The 21,688-nt window shown below is 36.4% G+C and overlaps 1 protein-coding gene across 1 annotated transcript; it reads right to left on the bottom strand.

Annotated features, from left to right (window-relative positions):
• Positions 1-225: 225 nt before the first annotated feature.
• LOC135685297 (sestrin-1) lies at positions 226-21,488 on the bottom strand. The gene is made up of 12 exons (XM_065201192.2): positions 21,068-21,488; positions 19,869-19,934; positions 14,401-14,601; positions 13,855-13,884; positions 13,311-13,463; positions 11,386-11,749; positions 8,992-9,128; positions 6,733-6,842; positions 5,673-5,778; positions 5,138-5,182; positions 4,126-4,197; positions 226-3,346 (listed from the first exon to the last, which is right to left on the bottom strand). Exons 1-12 carry the CDS (start codon positions 21,356-21,358, stop codon positions 3,260-3,262), a joined length of 1,662 nt encoding a protein of 553 aa, XP_065057264.2. The 5' UTR covers positions 21,359-21,488; the 3' UTR covers positions 226-3,259.
• Between the last annotated feature and the right edge of the window lie 200 nt (positions 21,489-21,688).

Genomic DNA, 21,688 nt, shown 5'->3' with positions numbered 1-21,688 from the left:
TACTAGTTTACTCCCCCCTCCCCCCCAAGAATAATGTTGACCCCCCCCTCCCCCCCCAAGAATACTGTTGACAGCTTAGGCAAAAGAAATACAAGCCACACTAAAATCTGCATGAATGGACGTGCTCTAACATGGTTTCAAAACAGGAAGGAGATATCCAAGTTCGTACGTGTTACAAGACGTTGTAGTTAATTAAAAGGAAAAGAGCAAGGGATAACAATAACATCATAACGTTTAGTTTTTCTCTTTTTATATACTTCAGCATTTATCAATACTCAATAATCTGATTACGATGTGTAGGTAGGTGCGAACATTTACTTATAAAAACTCGAACTTTAATCGAAAAAAACGAACAAATTCTGCAATCACGCTTGAAAATGAGAATTCTAAAACGTAAATTCTATTGATAAAACTCTTTATCAACTACGGCAATAGCGTCGAATACACCGTTGGATACAAATGAACAGGGACGGAAAGTGCTTTAGATTTCAAGTAAGCAAACTTTAGACTGGGTAGGCCCTCATTGTAGACAGCTCCTAATTTCTCATTTTACTTATAGCAAGAAATTTACATTCTTTGAGGATTAATAATCGAATCACAGTTTTTTAAAGAGTCGAAAGTACAGTAAAAAATACTGTTGAGCCTCATGAAGTCAAAGTATTCATCTTGTCCAAAGATCGGCTTATCCAGAGTTAGATCTGGACATATAGTGTATCAAAACGAAGGGAGGCAGGGAAAATCTTGAGAGCGAGAATAAAACTTAAATGGTAGTCGACTTATCGTGGTGCAACTTTCGCTATATAACAATCGGTTACTGTGTTCCTAAAGGCAAACAGATGTCTGGTGTTCCCTGTTGCATTGAAGAAAACGGGCTTTAAGATGCAAACAGAGAACTTGTAAACCATCCAGCAAGCTTCTGTGTATATAGAATCTCACTTACAAATAGGGCAATGAGGAGAGCTTCCAAATTTTAAACTTAATAAAGAAGACAATGGAATTAAACAAGTAAGACTATGTAAGGTATCTTTGTTTAATGTCTTTGCAGAGGAAAGACCAAGTAACCGACCAGTTACTTACAAATTTTTCCTTTTTTGACCAAAAGGTGGAAACCACAAGGGCTGTTTGATATATGGAAGAGAATATCCCTTACTTGCTCTTATCTGAAAGCATACACTGTGTACCATAATCGAACAAACACAAATAGGATGCCTGCCTACAAAAAGGACACTGTTTAGCCTAACACATTGATTTCTGAGATTTGGAAGAAGTGAAACTATTATTGTACCAATGGTAACTGAAGTCAGCTGTAGGAATGACATTGATAGTAGCAGTGTCATTAAACTTTGGAATTAACTGAGACAAATGATCATAACGAGAAGGATACTAAACTACGTACTTAGCGTACAAGTCTTTCAATACGAACTCGTTGAGCTAAACATTCTAACATCGCATTAAATGAGAACAATTCAAAGACGAATGGGGAATAAAATGTCTGAATTTTGGAAACATAATTAAAGTAACGGACTACAGACTGCAAAAGAGTTGACGTTAAATTATATTGCGGGGCAGAATATCGCGAGAACAAAGCTTCACTTTCAGAAACAAGATTTTTCACAACATTCGTAAAAAATAATTTTTTGTTTACCTCTGGATAAAGAAAGTTGATTGAAGTTAGGGTAGCAAACAGCTAGTTTTCTCTGATAAATTAGTATGTTGTATAGGTCCTTTTCAATCGTATACTTAGGAGACAGACCTTAGGTATTCGGAAATGATAATATTTCACCACAGGAACAGTGATGCAAAAACTTGGGCAGGCCATTGTTTGCTGGTATTCGTAAAAGAAGGAAGAAACGAAAAAACAAGAGTACATCTACAAGCACGAAATTCGGGAATGAGGTAGATTTGCTATTTACATCAATGGACGATATCCTGGGGAGTGGTTCTCCGTTTCGAGCAGAGTCGGCTTCCCAATGGAGAATACAGAAATAGCGAGGTTCGATCATTCTTGAAGAAAGGGATCCTAAAGAAATGTTATGATCAAGGCTTTATTAAATATTTTTGAACAAAGACACGCAAGTTCGTGATAAGTTTTACCTTCGCATTTATCAACTAACATTCTATCAAGACAAAACCAATTTGCATCAACTATTTGCTCCTCAAAAACATTTGCTTATAAGCTAAAGCCATAGTGTAACGCAAGTAGTAAGATTTCTCGGTAATGGGAAATCTTTGGGTGCGTGCTCAAAATGATGTAGGGAGTGGCACAGGGCACGCTTGCTACATATGCTATCAAAATTCCAAAATCTGTTTTCTTTCTAGTCTTCAGAAACCAAACTCATCGTGACCACATAAATAACATCAGAGGCAAGATCTCACCTTAAAAACTATTTTCTTTTCTACGTACTTTTCTTCAAGGTTTTGTTCGTTAACATACTGTGCAGAACCACACATAAAAAGAAAACTGCTCAAACTATGATCTAAGATACAATACGACCCGGCAGTAGGCTGCAGAGAAACTACATCCGAGCATGTGAGAAAATAACGAAACTAAAATGCGCTTTCTGTTAAATGAAAAGCAGGCAATGTTTTGATATTGAAGCGTACTACACAAAGGTGACCAGTTAGAACATCAAGTCGTGTGTTGATGCTTCGATGAATCTTCTGGTAGATTCAAAACGTAAAGATTTCTAGGACGAGCCTTTCAATAAAGCTGAATCTTAAGACTTATTGACTTGTACCTAAAGTCTTTAGGGTGCACCATTTTTTCAGAACACCTATATGCCGTTCCTAGTCCATGTTAGAGAGACTGACTTCACGTGAATATCGATCGCACTAATTCAACAATTTTGATCTAAAACAATAAATTCTTTTTTCATTTGATTATAATCCTAACACTCAAAAGTCGTCTGGCATTTCACACGAATCAATCTCTAGCGTATTCGTTAATGTGAAAATCACGAATTAACCAGCTAAAGGAGCATGCTTAGCAAATACTACCAAAGTAAAACATTTCTTACTACCTGGTATTTTCGGTTTTAGCGGTTAAATACGCGGCTACACGGCCTTACGAAATATGATTAAATATCTTGCTAAAGGACAAGAATAGGGCATGACTGAGAGCCTGGGTAGGCATCTGGATCGGCAGACTGCACCAAAAACTTTATCTAGTTAACTGAGTTGTTCTTAATCTTTCGTGAAGGGGTCAGCTTCTGATGATCGGTCGCTTGTTTGGAGCGAAACAAAAACATGGCAGCTCTACTTACTTCATGTACAGTGACAGCATCCGAGAAAAGTAAAGAAGTTCTGCCTGCAGACGCGCTTCAAAAATCAGCAAGTTTATGTGTACCTGAAAAAGTAGTGGGGAAATAGTTTTAAGAACCACATAAAAAACAGGATACAACCAAATAGACAAAGCCACCCCACAGTTGCTGCCAAAAAGTTTTATTTATCATCATGGATAATTAAATTTAAGCCCCTCCAATTAAATTAAAAAAGCAAGGATAAATTGACCCTATTTTCAACATTGCTACTCAGATGTTGAAAAACTCAGTATACATACTAGATTTGAAAGCATTCATACTGACAGGAGGATTTAGTTATTTTAATTAAATGACATAAGGCCTCTGTTCAGTTGCATTGCAGGATCCTTACAAAAATAATACAACTTATAAATATGGACAATTGGGCAGGACCAGAGCCTGCGTGAAGCCTGCGTGAAGCCTGCGTGAAGCCTGCGTGAAGCCTGCGTGAAGCCTGCGTGAAGCGTCTAATTTTGGTCGTGAAGATTCAAATCGTGAAGATTAAAAGGGCAATCAGCTTAATGCATTAAAGCAGTTCTAGCTATGTTCGGCATTTTCAATATTGAGACCGTCTGTCCATCTAACGATGAACCTGATATATGCCAGATCAGATGCATAGATTTTTTAAATCTTTTCAACCCGGCTATTTTATCTAGTAATCTTAAAAGTAAAAACTGAAAGCTTAACTTGCTTCATATTCACAATAATATTTGGAATTCAAAATCTAAATTTATCACAATATACCAACACAAAGAAAAAGGGTATATATCTATTTCACCAAATTATTCAAATTTTATGATCCTGATCTAATTATCAAAAACCACACCTTTTCTGAATGTTTTAAATCCAAGAAATTGAGATAATCCAACTGTGAAATTTTTTCTGGGTAACAGCAAACCTACAAAACGAAACTGTTTCATTAAAGGAAGAAATAATGAGTCATAGTTAGATTAAAGCGAGGGAGATATTATTTTGTAATGACTTGGGTTTCGAAAAGGAAACGAAGTCAAATGGGAAAGATGTCTAGGTATAATTGGTCAATAGAAAAAGAGTCTTTATACGGAATATATTTTTGAAGACTTTCAAGGATTATAAAAAGGTTTTCCAAAGACAGATAATTTCAATGAAAAAAACAAATCTACATAGCATTATTGTATATCAAGAGTTTTGAAAGATAGATGGTGTATATATTTCATTATTAAAGTCTTTTTATGGTAGATTGGAAAGTCTTATGTTGTCAATAAGCAGAATGACAAACATAGCCAACAAATGTCAAGCGAAAACACCTTACAGGCACTGATAACTTTTGTTAAGATATAGCGATTTCTTTGTACTATTACGTCACAATGACGACCCTCCCCCTAATAATAGATACTTTTCCCTTCTTGCTGATACCTCCCAAAATTCATTATACGCCTAACTCAAAAATTGACAGAGCCTGCACTAACAAACATTTTGCCCGACAAAATAATCTCTCCTCTTATAGTGGACATCTAACGGACAAATTGTCTATTTTCTTTCAAGTCCCTATTATATGGTCAAAATCTTCCGAACAGTGCCGTAAATGCACTATTTCGCCATCCTCTTTATTGAGCCTCACTATTTCGCCATCCATTTCTATTAAAATGAATATTTCGTCATCCTGTAAAAAATTCATTTCACTAGCCCTCCCCTCTTAAATAAGCCCACCTGCCCGAGAAAGAAATTTCAAACTAACCCCCCCCCCCCGTAGAAAAAGAAAGGCAAGAATTTTATTATGAAAGTATCTATTCGAATTAAACGAGTCCTAATCGTTTATGAGCGAGGCGGGCAAATTTGAATTTAAAAAAAAAACTTACCATTTTAATGTATTCTTTGTACGGTCGATAGAGAAGTTGGTTGACCTAAGAAAGAAAGAAAATTATGTAGAAGGAATATCTTACCAGATAAATAGATGCTTAAGATTGTGACGTTCGGCATAAGATCATGACGTACTGAAGTGATAAACAACTTCCATCATATTTGCAAAAAAATCACAATTTCATCTCTCTCCTTTACATGTTTCTTAAACACAAAATTGACAAAATGTTATTCTAATAAGGTCATTTAAGACATTTCTGAGGCATCGTTATAGCGTCATACCAAGGAAAGATTGAGTTACATTGATACTACATGAATAATTACTTAAGGAAAAACATCACTACAACAAAATGAAAAAATCAGCAATAAAGGGAAAAGGCAAAATCAAGTTTCATCATACGAAATTTATCCATCACCAAAGGTTGGCTCAAGCGAATAATGCTGAAAAACGGAAGCAAGCAATATTACTGTGCAAAAATTAATGTCAATTTTTTAAATGATTTGCCAGAAAGCGATTGTATGATAAACAATTACCTCGTCGTAACGATAATCATCATGAAAAATTCCAAATATTAAATGAATGTAATTCCACGTTGCCAAGCGAAACGTTGTTGTATCAACATCGGTTGTATCGCCCATCCTGTTTAAAGAAAATATTTCAAGGATACAATTGATCCAATGTGTTCCATTAAAGATGGCATTGAAGATGCGGGACATTTTGCTGTTCTCTCACTGTACGATATCAAAGACGAGGTCTTTTTGAGAGCGTCAACGCAATGCTGCTTTCAAATGGTTAATCAAGCCTTTCTAACGCTGAGCTAGTTATTTTGTAAGGAGATGGTTAACAGATGCTACGAATATTATCAATGTTACCTAGAATACAATCATACATCTGCTAATCTGCTTTTTTCTTACACTTTCATGAATTATTATCAAGTTGTTTTCTAATTTTGAAATCTCTGTGTTTTATTTGCAACTGAAATTTGTACCAAAGTTATAATCAAATGAAGCATAACAATCACAACAGAGAGCTCTCAATGCAGAACTACACGTCACAGTCATCAAATTGCATGATTTTAAAAGTAAGTTGTAGTTGACTGTTAATGGCTATAGGATTGTTATGCACTTCCATGCTTCCTCGTTTTCTAAATTGGACCTACTGTAAATTGTTATGCGCATAAATGAAAGAAAACAGGTAACCCTCAGTTCGTTTACAAGCAGATGGGAATATTGATTAAACAATTATTTCAATTGCTCCAAAGTAATAAACTCACAAGTACTGGTCTGTTTAGTACATTCCCTCTCGCCATATCCCCACTCACCCTATTCCCCTTAGATGTTAGGCGTTTTGCCTTAGTTATCTAAATTCAAGACGGCAAGAATTTGAGGTCGGGTGAGGTCAGGAAAACCGGGAACAAGCTAAAACAATTTTCTTGAAGCTTTAAATCTAAAACAGCAAATGAATTTTAACTTTGCTTGTTTCGGATCCATGTATTACCACAAGAGTACCCTACTTTTCATGCATGGAACCGAAGTTATTAAGTACAAATAAGCACAGAAATGTGGCTAAATAGAAAACATTAAGAAGACTTACGTTTTATAAGTTAAATTGATGATCGCTTTGAACTTGGAGTCTAGGAGTGAACCTATTCCAGGGTAGAGACGATCGATTAAAGAGTAGCCATGTTTATGCCAGGAAAAGTCCTGCAAAAAGTGACAGACGTGATTTAGATGAGGCAATCACCACAGAAAAGCATCTACTAAACTTTAACACAATAATGGATCTAACAAAAGGTTGAAAACAAATAGTCTTTTAAATAGAACGGAGGAGGAGAATACATCACTACAGCACAGTTCCTATAGAACGAAGCAAAGTGTTTAAGCTTCAATAAGATTCACGATATTCCGAAGGGCGAGAGGATTCCACAACAACTGTTTCAAAGCATATTATAACTACAAAAATTTATACCAATTCCCCCCTCCTGAATCAATGCTCTACAAAGATAGAGTATCAAGCCCAGGGTTGCCAGATTGGCCTTTTTCGGGCAAAATTTTTCAATTTTGGCCTTTTTCAGAGTCAAATTGCGTAGAAAATTTGTTCTTGGCGTACTTCTTAAATTGACCATTTCTGGCCTTTTTCAGCAGACGTTTTGAGGACATTCAATTGCTTTACATAAACTTTTACACCCTAAAGAACCATAAAAATTAAATAGAAATAGAAACTGAATAGGAAGGACAATACCACACAGAGTGAGCCCAAATGTCAATATTATAACCGAACCCAGGGGTGGGCAGCCTACGGCCCGCGGGCCAGAATCCGGCTCGGGGAGAGACTTTTTGTGGCCCGCGAGAAGAACAATATCCTATCATAATTCTATTTGGTTGGCAAGGACGACTTTCCGAGGGGTTGGAAATGTTGAATGAAACACATCGATTCAAATTAGATTATCTAATATCTTATCAAACCTGATAATCATGGAAAGATTTGTTCACTATCCGTTGTCACGAATTAATCCTGCTTAAAGATAAGACAGAAGAAACTTTGAGAGACTGGACGAACATTATCAAATGCAGCAAGAACGAATATTCATGAGCGCACTCATGGCAGTTGAGCAGGAATCACGGTTGTCCCTATTTTGTCATGTCTCAGTTGCTAGTGAGCTGGGGGAGAGGAGGGGGCTATTTTGGATAAATTGGTGTCTACGCATACTTAAGTGAATGGTCTGAGTTATACTAATTGGTGGACAATTCTGTATTTCCTTCTAAGGATGTTTTGAATGACATCCTTTTTAATTTTGATTGTAATTGAATTTAAATGAAATTTTTTCATTATTATTCCTATCATTTTACTACAACTATTGTGTTCATTTTTCTTATTACCTTTGGCCCGCTTAAAGAAGGTTTGAAGGATCTGGTCCAGTCTCCAAAAAGGTTGGCCACCCCCGAAACCTTATGACTAGCGAAGGATTTTTTGACTAGCCACATTAATTCATTCCTTGCATTTGCCGACTGTCTCGGAATTAGTTCGTACATTTATGGATCCCAAGTGTTTACACTGTCACAGTTTCAAACTGTTCTGTTTAGCGTTTCCATGAACACAGAACTGGTACAATTTACAGAAGAGGGTTAAAAAGGGTTGTTTTTGCAAGCTGATGCTTTTAACTTGCTGCCAAACATTATTGGCAATTTTAGAGGAAGAAAAATTGCGAAGAAAGCGATAAAAATTTTGTTTTGGCCATAAGATGGTTAGCTATACATCACAGCGTTCTTTAAGAAAACAAAATCACCGCGTTTAGGCATGCCTTGGATTGGGAAAAGACAAAAAATAATTCAAAGAGATTACTGAGGAGGAATATCCACCTGAAAAATTTTCACTCGTTTGTTAAATTGCGTCAGAATCACTGCCTCGAACCGACTTCATCAACCCTTGGAGTTGACAGACGGAGAGGTGGGCACAGAAACAGAAGGTCTTTTGGCATGTCAGAACAGAACGAAATGCAGATTGGCATTGAAATGCCGTACAAAGCAAATGAAAGGTCAAGTTTGAGGTCAAGAATACCAAATACTGAAGTGGATTCGGCGAAGATGCTACAGGGTACAAAATGGGGGAGATATGAAAAAACCTTAATTGGGATCAGCAAATATAAAAGGTTCAGAGCTACATTTCATCCTCCAATTATATCACATTTTCTAAGGAAACAGACATTTGTTTAGGACGGCAATCATATTTACTTGGAAGCGTGATTAAACTGTTGACAATGACATATGATTAAGAGCTTTTCACAGGTTTAAACGTTGCATGTCGAAACGCCGGATTCCTTGCAATAAAACGCTTTATATATAAGCGGTGTACCTGTGCTCTGAATGGGCTGATGTTTCCATTCTTTTCACGCTTTGCGAAATCTTCATAGCGAAATGCTCTGTCTTTTCTGTAACGGTCTAACGTTGGTGCTACATCAGGAACAACAGTGATTTCTTTTGAGTCGTCCACTGCAAACAGAAAAGAATATTGCTGCAAAAAATACAAATTTTACGTGTCACTGGCAAGTGGGGGCTGGAAACGTCACCGTGATGCCAAAGGGCATTAATGTCCTAGTTGTCAAGGATGGCTATGGAAACAATGAAAAAGGACGAAAATACTTTGCTTTCTGGGGTACACATGCATGGAATGTCCTAACAGTTAAGAATACCCATTTTGGGTGTCCTAACGGCCTAAGACTGTGGCGCAATTTAGGGAAATATATGACGTTGCAACACTGACGCGTACCCTTAAACCATGCAATTTTTCTGTAGCACTGCTATCTTCTAAAAATGTCACTGCATACATTTGTTGCACCTAAACCTTTAGATTTTGTTTAGAATTATCTGTTATACAAAACTAGATACCACTTATTAATGGAATGGCCAAAGATTTATACGATCCGATATCGAAAGACTGTTGCTTGGTATTAAGCGAATATTGACTTGTCTTTTGCAGCATCACTTGACAAAGTGACGTACTTTATCTGCCCTTCAAACAATCCTTCCTTCCTATAAAGTGATTTACACAGTTAGCTAAACTTTGCGGTTTAATGTGCATTCACCTACGGTATTGTTCTGGGGTGGGGAAAGAGATGAAAGTTTTCAAGAAAACTCGAGCTGTTGGGTTTTCGCAAGGGTTGCAGGAAATTTTAGTGACACATCTTTGAGACTAGAGCGACATGCCTGCATTGAAGAAATAACATATAGCTGGCAATTTTTCTGGATAAAACAGCCTGGGGCTTATGCGGCTAACTTGGTTATCATTTCATCTCATATACTATTTCTTCCACCAAGAATTTCATTTAATGATCGCTGCTACTGATCTCGGAATTAGTGGTTGCCTTGAAATAAAAATGGAATCACACAGCTGCCTGAAGAGGCCATCTGCCTAATGCTTTGAACTTATAGCTGATTCCGTATTAGAAATCTTGAAAAATAGGTCATTATCTCATTTCAAAACTACTTACGCGAGTTAAAAGGTATTGCAGTCGAAGCTATATAAGAACCTTGAACAAATAAGAACCTCACACAATAGTTATTTTTCAGCTTACTAAATGGACTGTCCTTTACTTTAAATATGAAGTCCTAGCGACCGCTATGAAAACCCTACATCGGACTTTTAGACACCGCGAAACAAATTGTGAAAAATAACAGCAGCTGGCAGAATCATGTGATGATTCTTCATCGACCCACCGTGGGAGCTATTAAAAAGGGTTTGATTACACGCTGATGGCTGTTGAAATGGTTTCTTTGCATGGAAATAACTCCCTTTTAAGCTGTTCAAACTTAATCAGTTATGAAATGAGGGTAATCCGTGGTATGCAGTGTTCCATATTAATATAAACCTTTCATATTTCTCAATCCAATACATTGACACTAATCTTCTTTCACTTCTTTATTAGTGAACAGACACGGCTCAAATAAAAAGTCTGGGTACCAAATCCATCATGTCTGATAAACTTGTCTGATTTATGTTAGCATAACAAAATCATTTTGTAAAATGGCGTTGCGTTTAAGTCAAAGTGAAGAATTCCAAGAGGTGCTACATATTACTTTAAGGATACCAAGTTATGAAAAATGCAGACAAAAATATTAACCCCAGTCTGCAACGTTTCCATCCTGCCATCATAAACCAATTCAAAAGTTTTTATTAGCAAAAACAGCAAATACAATAAGTGAACATTGGGAAACGATTTTGCAGAGCTTAGCTGCAGAACCAGGGCCTGGGCCCTGGGGCAAAGTCCTGACTGGGGCCCTAGAGTCGGATAAAATTTTTTTTTTCAAGACCACGCCCTTTTTGAAATGGGAAACGCCCATTATTTCCAAACGTTTGCGCACGTTATAGAATATGGTTAAAATATCATATAATGTAATAAAAGCATTAATTCTAAAGGTAAGCGATTTAAATACGCTCTTTGACCACACCCTTTTAGCTGATTTAAGAGGACTTCAAAATGTGTTCCTTCAATTCTGACGGTTTTTTTCTGGTGAGCCACGCAATATCAAAATCTAAAATGAAAGGAAACTTTTATTCTACGCACTTTTATTTAAAAAATCCCATGGAACTACGCTTTTCAGTTCTTTCGTCTTTCAAAAGTTAATTTTTCCTGCCCCCCCCCCCCCCTCTCTGCGCCACTGTGCAGAACACATTACCTATGACGTTAAAAGAGAAAAATAAACTTATTTCTAATTCCGGTGTATAAAATGAAAAAGAAGCAAAACCTACGCTCTTTGTTCTGTATGCTGTGAAACTGTCTTAGGACTTCTTCTTGTGACGTTTCTTCCTCTTGTTCATGATCTTTTTCAACTTTTTTCATTCTCTCCAGTAAGGTCTGTGTGCTGTTCTGCTCTCTGTGCACATCATTAAATGCGTTAACAACAGTACTGGTTGGTGTCGTAGGCTCAGCATTTGAACTGGAGTCTGACACTGTAGGGGTGACAAAGGTATGACCACCATCCAAGTCAACCTCGGGGTTGATGCCACAACCATATACGAATGCAGCCAGGCAATGATAGTGCACCATAATCGCAATCGCGTGAACTAACTCCGCCACTGACCACGTGTCTGCAGATGGTCCTTTTAGAAGGTCCTGAAAGAGGTTATGCTGTATTAAACAGATCTGCAGCAAACTCGTATATTTCTTACTTTTAGGAGGTCCTGAAACAGGTTATGTTGTATTAAACAGATCTGCAGCAAACTCGTATATTTCTTACTTTTACGAGGTCCTGAAAGAAAATATCTGCAGCAAACTAGTATACGTCTTACTTGATGTTGTTACAAATCACCAATAGTAAACCTGCAAGTACAAGACGCTAGCACCAAGAAACTATGGCACAACACGTAATTGTCTCAGATGGAAGCCATTCGAGGTAAAAAAGTCCAAATTGGCATAATAATACAAAATCAACACTCATATTTTTGTGAAATAATAAAATCAAGATTGCACGAAATTTGCAGATTATTCGTATATGGATGAGTCTAAGATGCTTGAAATATTGTATCAAAGTTTTTGTCGTTTTATGAACCCTAGTACCGGCACGATAACTTGATCGTTGTTGTGGTACGACTACATCTATCCATTGATCCTGGTTCACACTCGTGAAGTCGGTGACTCGACTACTTCTTTGAACGTGTTTCACAAGTTATCCCGATGCTGCCAACTTCCCGGTGACATAGATATGAGTTTTATTTGAAAAAGCACGTCCCCGATGTCCCCGACTCCCACGCGAATAGCGGCAAGTGTGGACTGAGCTTAACCAGTAGAAGCAAAACAGCTCCATTCACCTCTAGCACGTAAAGGTCGCAATCAGACATGGCCATTAGAGGAGAGCTCTTGCTCCCCTTAAGGCTCTCCTCAAATGCTGGAGGGAAGCTACAACTTGCTCTCGGTGAAATAGTTTTTCCTTTGTTTTTATTGTTGATTATTTACAAATACCTCGTCTGGAAATTACTTGGAGAGCTGTGTATTGCTCTCCTGCTAAAAGCCTTATGGCTAGGACTGTGCAATTATTTCCCAAAACCCTGAGTGACACATGCCTATAGCAGAATCCACAATACGCAAAACGTGTGACGACAAAATGTCAAATTCAATCAAAAATTTTGAAACTGGCTTTTTAGGACATTGTAGACATTATCTTGGTTTACATAGATAAAAAACTCCTTTCGCGTGTTAACTCTCATTTACTGAGAGGCCTCAGGGAATTGGCCTTAGAACAAAAAAAGTTGATTAACTTGGACGCAAATCAAAATATGTAGCTTTGCTTACCACTTGACATTTCAAGTTGATCCAAAATTATGCAGTTTGAAAAGATGATAGGTAGATACCCCCGTCAAGAATTACTCTTGGTAGATACCCTTGTGGAGAATAATGGTAGGGGTATGTTAACTGTTACCTGAAAAAATATAACCGCCCGGGCTAAATGATCCCTCGTTATGGGCTAAATGATCTCTCCATACAGTTGTTAGCGAATGACGAAACCCTGCTCAACTCAACTCAATTTAAAGGCCTTGTGATTCCGTAGATACATAGAGCATGCGATCACTTCAACCTAAATAAATACTTTTGTATAAGCAGACGAGCCATAATTTTGTTCCTACTCAACAACCTTACACCCTGCCATGCTTTAAAAAAGTATTTAAACAATATGTACCTGTATGTGTTCCAGTGAAATTAACCAAGGCTTGTGTGCCAGGATCTTGTTGAGATCCATCAAATTTTGCAGCTTTTTGGGAGCGTGATCAATTCCGTTCAACCACATGGGATCACCATTCTTTAAAAGAAACTCGTTTTCACATATGTTGACCTGTGGGGAATCGAAAGTTAAAGTAAAAACGAGGACAAAGAGACGATACCCTCATTAGAATCATATAGCCTTGTGATATCGATCTTAAAAGCTGTGTATCTTGGGAGACATTACTTTAAATGTTGATGAAAAGGTTACTCTAGCGGTATTTTCTTTTTAAAGGTAAATTATATTTGCACTTAAAGATATAGCAGAATTTTCATTCCTTGACACCTTCAAATAACGAATACTTCTAGACAGCGGATACCTCTTTACGACAGTTGCCTTTTGCCTTACCGGTATCCGTTCGAGAAATCTTTAATTAACTATAAATTTGCATATATGTGTTTCTATATTAATGACGTACTGCTTTTCACAGAAGTAGAAAGCTTGAGTGAAACAACCAACGTACCAGGTAGGAACTTTGATGCCTCGCAGCGGCCTAAAACAAAAAGGCATACTTCCAATAGAGCAAAAGAAACGTTAATTTTCATGACCAAATCTAAGGCTTATTTAAAATTACTATTAAGGTGGGGACCAGGCGAAATTATACAGATTATTTTCCACAGAGTTAAGAGTCTGTTTAATTTTTAAACATTTTTATTTGTGGCCGAATTTTAACTTGCGTAAAACATCGGTTCAAAACTTTCAAAGTTTAGAACTCTAAATCAATTCAAAGTGAATAAAAAGTAATGCTTTAAAACAGACCAACTGATGTAAACATGACTGAATCGGCGTATTTTCAAAGGAGAGATTTCGAAAGGTAGGGTTCATTTAGTTTCACTGTACTTAAATACTAAAATACTTAAATTTTAATGACCCTAAACTGACCACAGTCAAAAAACAAATGCAGATCTATTTCATATCTTATTCTTAGTGAAAAGAAAGCGAAAAGAATTTCCAGATCAACGGGCAAATTCTGGATAACATTCGCGGAGAAAAATGAAAGAAAACGCACCAAAATGCCGATATAATACCGCCAGTCAAAGGGCAATGGTCCTTCGCCATCCATAACAAACGATTCTGTATTCATAAAAGAATCCAGATACAGGGGATGAAAGCTCATCAAACGCTTCGCGTTTGTAACTCGTCCATTGCAAATAAAAGCATCGGCAAAATGCAAGTAAACTTCTTCATCATCAGTTTCTACCGGAATCAGCTAGAAAAATAAAAGTTTTCTTCAGAATATATGTTCTTAATAAAAGAGAATACTTTATTCGTTGAGAATGAATATTTTTAGCAATGTTATGAAACTGCGAAACTCAATAATTACAAAATCTGTAACCAAACATCTCTGTTGTCATTAGTAGAAAATATGAAGTAAGAGGTTTGACAAGAAAATAGCATAAGACTACTTGCTCTCTGGTATTCTTCTAGAAGTTCTAATCTCAAGACTTTTTCCTCGAATGAAGCATTAACGTACACTGGATGAAAAGAGCACCAGTTCACAAATACAACTGGAGCTAGGCAAGGACTCTAGCCAGGCGAGGTGGCAAGGGAGGGATATTACTTCGTTGCCTACTCAACTCTCATGTTTCAGTTCAAATATAAAACTGTCTTTCAAGAACGTAGACACAAACCAACTTCCGTACTAAATACCGGTTGAAAATCATTTTTACCGTTTAAAAAAGCATGGGCACCCTTCAATAGGCACCCATGTAACGTTGATGAAAACTTACTGTGTTAAAGCCCCAGATATTTCTACTCTACCGATCAATGATTGAATCTCGCAGAGATGCGTCAAATTTAACCCCCCCCCCCTTGGTAGAGTTAACATTATTTGAGAATGCCTGCTACAGAAGCATAGCAACGGATGCTGTATCTGCCGATTACTTGTCTGTCCTGAACTTCATGTCAGTGACCATTTAATTTAAGTCTCTCTCAGTCCTTTTTAATCTGTTCGAAATATTGTTTTTAAACATCCAATTCTTCACAAAATACTGAAGCCTGACTACTGAGGAATTGAATGAGCATTTGACGAAATAGGATGATCGTTTAAGCAGAGCGGATTAGACTGTATCTTGTTCCAAAACAATATCATATATAAAAGTTCTCTAATCCGTATTCTTCTGAAGCGAAAAGGAGGCTTTATCGTAATGGACGTTAGCCAAATGATTAAAGAGAAGACGACTGCCGTTTAGCAATTTTGAAGCCCCCAAATACGATGTGTTCAAAATTTAGCTTTTCCTGTATATTGCACTCGAATCTTCCGCTGCAATAAGTCATTTAACTGCAGCAGCAAATTCCGTTCAACTCTTAAGAAGTGTCAGTATTCAAAACTCAAGGTTACGTTAAACGTTATTGACACGATATTTGGTTTTCTCTCCCTAAAAGCAAAACTATTAACGGAATCAGATTAAACTATACATTATTCGATGCACAAGAATGTGGCGATTTCAACCATATCAAAATAATTGGCAAATATTGTAAAATGATACTTTCCAGGCAAATTTGTTGCTTAATTGAGCGTACCACCTTCAAAAGCTATTTTTGACTTACTGTATATCAGCAGAAAGCGCAGATCCTTAGCGACCAAAGCGTGTCAGATTTTTCAAATTCCTCCTTCCCTTTAAACTATACCCTGTCAAAAATTGGCAAACAATTTTTCTTCCCTCTCATAGCTGTATTTGGCTATAAAAGACGGACCAGAGCAAATACAAAAATTTTGAGCCACACTTTGCTTATCCGAGATCTGTCCTGGCCGTGTACATTGGATACATGGATGTGCCATGCGATATTGTAAAAGAGACATGCGACCACAACCGCAAAGCAACGATAATCGGCTTAACAGGTCAAGAGATTTTCAGGCCTCAACCAAAAGTTCTGATAAAGAAATTATGGAAACCTTCGTTTACATAGGAATTTTTTCCATTTTCAAAATTTCTGTTAGTTCCAAATTCGGAGTCATTGTGTGCCTTGAAAGCTCGGCTACTTGAATGTGAAAAAATCGAAAAAATGATGTTTTCATCCAGAAAATGTTTACCGTAACCTTAATATGTCGCGACGGACAATCTAAAACATGAAGTTTTCAATACAGATTAATTTCAACTTGACGATATCAAGCCTGAATTTCATTTTAGAGCAAACTTTGAAAATAGAAAGTGGCAAAATCGATAATGGGAACCGCGAATCAAACTCAATTCAGTTGTATTTGTATATTTTTTTAGGCCGGCCGAATTTGGCAAACAAAAGTAAGACATTTGGTCGCCAACCATTCCGAACATTCGAAAAGCCTGAAGATAAAATAATAGTTGCTGACGTGGAAACCAATGGCCTACAAAATTACAATTTCTATTGGTGATCAGTAACTAAGCTTGCAATGAAAACTGGTACTTTTAAAGGAAAGGTTTCTATGACGACGAAGGACAAGTTGGCATGGAATCATCACTTTCTGTAACTTTCTGCTTTATAACAAACCATCACTTTCTGTTTGCGTCTGAAACTTTTTGCAAAGTTTTGACTGTTTTGAACTTGTCAATTGATTTCTATCATGCCGAAATTTAGAATCTTTTACCCTGACCTGCCATCAAATTAATTACCGTTTACCTTACAAAGTTTGACTGTGTGTGTTACCTCTGATTCTCTAGTTAATGAAGTACCTGTGAGCCAGTGGTTCAATTCAGGTTTATAAAGGTTTTGAACTATCTATTATGGCAAATACTATTAAGAAATGTTTACAAAAGAAACACATATTTGGCTTTAGTATACCAACGTAACAAAAAGAATGTGAGGGAGAAGTTAAATAACTAGGTATTTATACAAAGAAGTATGCTTCTAAAATTACAACAAATGTTTGCAATCTTTTCAAAGATTTTTCATTATCAAGGCCTAATTGATTCAATTGGAAAGGTTTAGCCAAGGTTATGTATTTTGAGAATTTTTTATGAAAAAAAAATACAACATTGTGGGTATAAATATCAAAAAACCTTTTATCACACGAGCTTTTCTAGTTTCAATTTGTAAACAAGTCACACATTTTCAAGCACTGATAATGGAAAACAAGATAACTGATGTTGTGAAGAAACTCAAGGATACTGATTTACCCTCTAAGTTTTCTTTTGAAAAACAATTTAAATATCTTATCATTGATTAAAGTTTAAATTGTGGACTAATTTCACCATCACTTAATTTAAAATGGTAATGCATGGTATGACTTTGGGTTACCAGGTTCTGGCGGCCATCTGGGCCCACAGCTAGGGAGAGTAGAAAAAGTTAAAAAGATGCCTTACTGAAAAATATTATAGAACATAATTTTACAAGTTGGAATATCATATGCCAAAGTCCCAAATTGATTAAAATTAGCATAAAATGTTACTAAATTTGCAATCAAATGTTACTAAATGAAACTGCATCTAAATTTCACAGCATTGCATTGAGCAAACACTGGCTGTAAATGACCAGATGGGAGTCAGTGAATGCTGCAATCATCCAGCTATAACATTACAAATACCTAATATGTCTTACATCCCGTAGTCTGAAATAATTTGCAGGTATAAGCATTAAACTACAATTTGTTGCATACAAAGACATCCATTGAAAATAATTATTCGAATTATTCAGATTCTAATCTTCAATAAAAGAATAATTTGTTTTGAGAACCATATGTTAAAGGACTGGCTAAAGCTTCACATATAAAAATTTATAAATACAGACTTTTAATTGGACTCCGAACAAAAGATTCCTTTGTGTTCAGCTGCAAAAAAGTTTTAAGCCTAAGCCTTGAATTACAGGATTTTAAAAATTAATCTTACAATGATTGCACAGCCTTTTGACCAGGGGTAGGGAAGTTCCAAAATATTGAATTGAATGCCATTATACAAGTGCGACAATGTCCAAAAAAATGAATAACTTTGTACATTTTGTCTTACACTACTTGATGAGAAATAAAATACTTTCCACCAAGAAATATAGAGAAATGTTTTGATAATAATTCTAAATTTAAAGCCTGTAACTTATAAATTGGTAATGGAGGGCAGATAATTAAACTGCATTTGCCATCTGATGGGACTTTTTTAACAAATGCCACTGAACTAACACAAAATGCCTCACCCTTCCCAGCACCCTTATCAATTATTGGGATACGATATTGACCACCCTTGCAAATACAAGCCTCCTTCACAAATACAAGAGTACTTTGAGAAAAGTTGGCTCCCAGTACTTTTGATCATTCCTGAGTATTCCTGAATAAAGGTCAAGTTCTCAATGAAAAAAACATTATTGCTTCATTGTTCACATTACATTGAATAGTTTGTTAAAAAATTGACAGTAACCAAGCATTCAGAAAACCAAAGGTTAGGCAATTATGGGCAGTTGAAACCCTTATACCCCCCCCCCTCTCAGGCCCTGGAGGACTTCTCCTTTAACACAAATAGTCGCACCTAGGCGATGGCCCTCAAAAATCATCCATGCAGGCAGTTTGTTATCCTTGTGAAAATGTCTTGATGAAACTGCTTGCCTTTTAACTTATGAGCTGGAAGGGAAGGGCTGTTTTGTTCTAATAACAAGCTTTTAAAAATATGACCTTTCGATTCCCTTCTAACCTGCACAGGGCACATTAACTTTGGTATTTGTATTTTTTTTGTATTTGTTGCTACCTAGCATCCGAACGTAGTTTTTAGGACACTGAGAAGCTATGCTTATCGAGCAGTTTCCTGGTCCTTTCTCTCTATGTGACCACACCTCATGATTCCTACGCCTGGAATTACAGAGAGCTGGCGGCTCTCCCCACTCTGGGTGAAAGTTTGGTCATGCCAGGGACTCGAACCACAAACCCTTGGGTCTGTAGTCAGCGCTTCTAACAACTGAGCCATCCTTGCACCTATGATTGTATGTGACACTTCATAAAGGCTCTTTAGTGTTCTGAATAATAGTTTGCCAGGCATTTTTCAAATGTTTGCCTGACTATTTTAAGATATTCTTCAAATACATCAAATCACATCAAAAATGATTATTACATACTGCTTCTAAATGGTAAAGATTTGTTGAAAACTATATTTCATTGCCAAAGAAAGGCTTATGGACATCCAGTCACATATAATCAACATGCTCATGCCCCAATACCCGATGAGAATTACTAAGTTATCCTTCTGTCCATCTAATCCACCACCTATTCATCTTAAGTCAAAACATAAACAAAAAAGTTTCTTATTCTTATGAACAATATGAAAATTGCATATTTTGACTTCACAAGAATAACCAGTGAACCTATCACTTTATTATCAAAATAATAAACGAGTCAAAAGACAAGTTTATTCTCTTTTTAAATATGAATCATATTCAAAGCAGGATACTAAGCTCTTCTGCAAGCTCTTCACCACAAGTCAGCTGTGGTAAAAGAATCCTCATAACTTCACCTGCCTTTGTAAACTCACTCACAAAAATAAATGACTTGACATTACATTCTATGTGCTGATTAAATATACTCACTTCTTTGGCGGAAATGAAACTTGATGGTCCAGCATAACGTCTACGGGGCACCTTTACACCTTTGTCCTTAACAAAAATAAATTCATATCAAACAAACACAACGATTAGGAAATTGAAGGCAACAGAAAATTTATTTATACATTGCTTATGAGTGGACAAAAAGAAAACTGAAATTTAACAAAAGCAAAGGGTTCTGTGTTTACTCAAGGATCCTTGTAAATAATTCAATTGGACAGGGCTTAGATGTGCAAAACCCATTTCTATCATACATTTTATGGCAATGAAAATGCCAAAACCATGTTAAGTAACTGCAAGCTATCTCAACACTTTTCATTTGAAGATAGAAAGATGTTAGAATTTCAGATTTGAGATCAGTTTGTGTTTTATCAGTTCAGTTTAGTTTTATTCTAAAACTCCACTTTGAACATCTTCCATGAAAAAAACCACAGTTAACTGATTTCCAATAAAGAACTACACACGATAACAATTAAAGAAAAATGACAATAGAACAGGTAGATAACTGAAACACTTAGGGATTGTAGACATTTCTGGAATTTGAATTCTTATCTAATTCACTTCAAGATTGAAAAATGTTATCTATTTATTCTGATTGCCTTTATTAATGAAAAGAAAAAAAATCTTCACCTTTGATCGATTGTTAATTAACATAAGCGGTTAGCTTATTTAAGTCCTATAAAGTTCTCCGTGGAACTGACTGGTGTTAAGACCATGAGAATAAAATTAATAAATTTGCTACGACAAAAGCCCAACAAACATAGAAAGCATTATATGTTTAAAATACATTTGATTTCGCGTAAGGCTGTTCCCTCTCTTCCCACTTCACATACATGGGTAACTAAGAGACTGGTCATGTTTAGTTCCAGAATTCAAATTGTTTAGTTCCAGAAACCGGGTTACAGACGTTTTCTAAAATATGCTGTGGGAACGAACAACAGGCCGTGCCTATTATACGCGCATCAAATAAACAATAAGATTGAGAGAAATCAAAATTCAAACTGAATTCGCCGCAAAGAATAAGATTTTATCACACAACAGTAGATAAAAAGAATAAAAATAATTTCAAATAAAAAAACATCTGAAGTTAAACCTCTGTTATGGCCTTTGACTCCGGGCGTATCCTGGTTGTACAAAGCAAAATATTATTAACTGTGGGCCTAAAGCGCGACAGCAATACATACCTCCAGCTCCTGGATAATTCTGGCACAAGTCTCTCTTACATCGGGGAACGGCACGTCGTAAGATAATCTAAGAATGACCGGTAAATGCTTTCTCAGTGTTGTAGCAGGATTTTCCTCAAAATCTTTGGCTTTCTTGCCATCTGCTAAGTCTTTTAGAGTCTGGTCTAGCTGTTCAAGAAATTGAGATCTTTGAATGTCATCGCGTGTCTGCAGTTCCGAGTAAACATTATATATTTCTACATCGCGAGAACTGCATCCATTTTCTATCATATTACCGTCTTCCTGAATCATATGGACAGCAAACAGATTCGTGTAGTCTCCTGTCCGGCATAAAAATTGATAATTGCAATATAAACAGACAACTGACTTCACGTTACAGACCTGCTCTCCGACACATATTGCTATGCTTCACTGTGAATTGCTCTATTTAACATCCTTGAAGTCGACAGACAATCCAATCGGTCATAAGGGTCAATACTGCCTCTTATTAGCGCCAGGGCGCTTATATAAATTCTCATTTCATATGGGCTCCAATTAGAAAATGTGCAAATAGTAAGGGACACTTATTTTCAATTTTGAAAAATTTCTAAGAAGGCGAAAGGGTTTTGAGTATTTCTTATT

The sequence above is a fragment of the Rhopilema esculentum genome, chromosome 15 (assembly GCF_057945365.1).
Source record: "Rhopilema esculentum isolate cy_ngs chromosome 15, ASM5794536v1, whole genome shotgun sequence".
NCBI classification, from domain to species: Eukaryota; Metazoa; Cnidaria; class Scyphozoa; order Rhizostomeae; family Rhizostomatidae; genus Rhopilema; species Rhopilema esculentum.
This window is presented reverse-complemented; position numbering and strand designations above follow the sequence as displayed.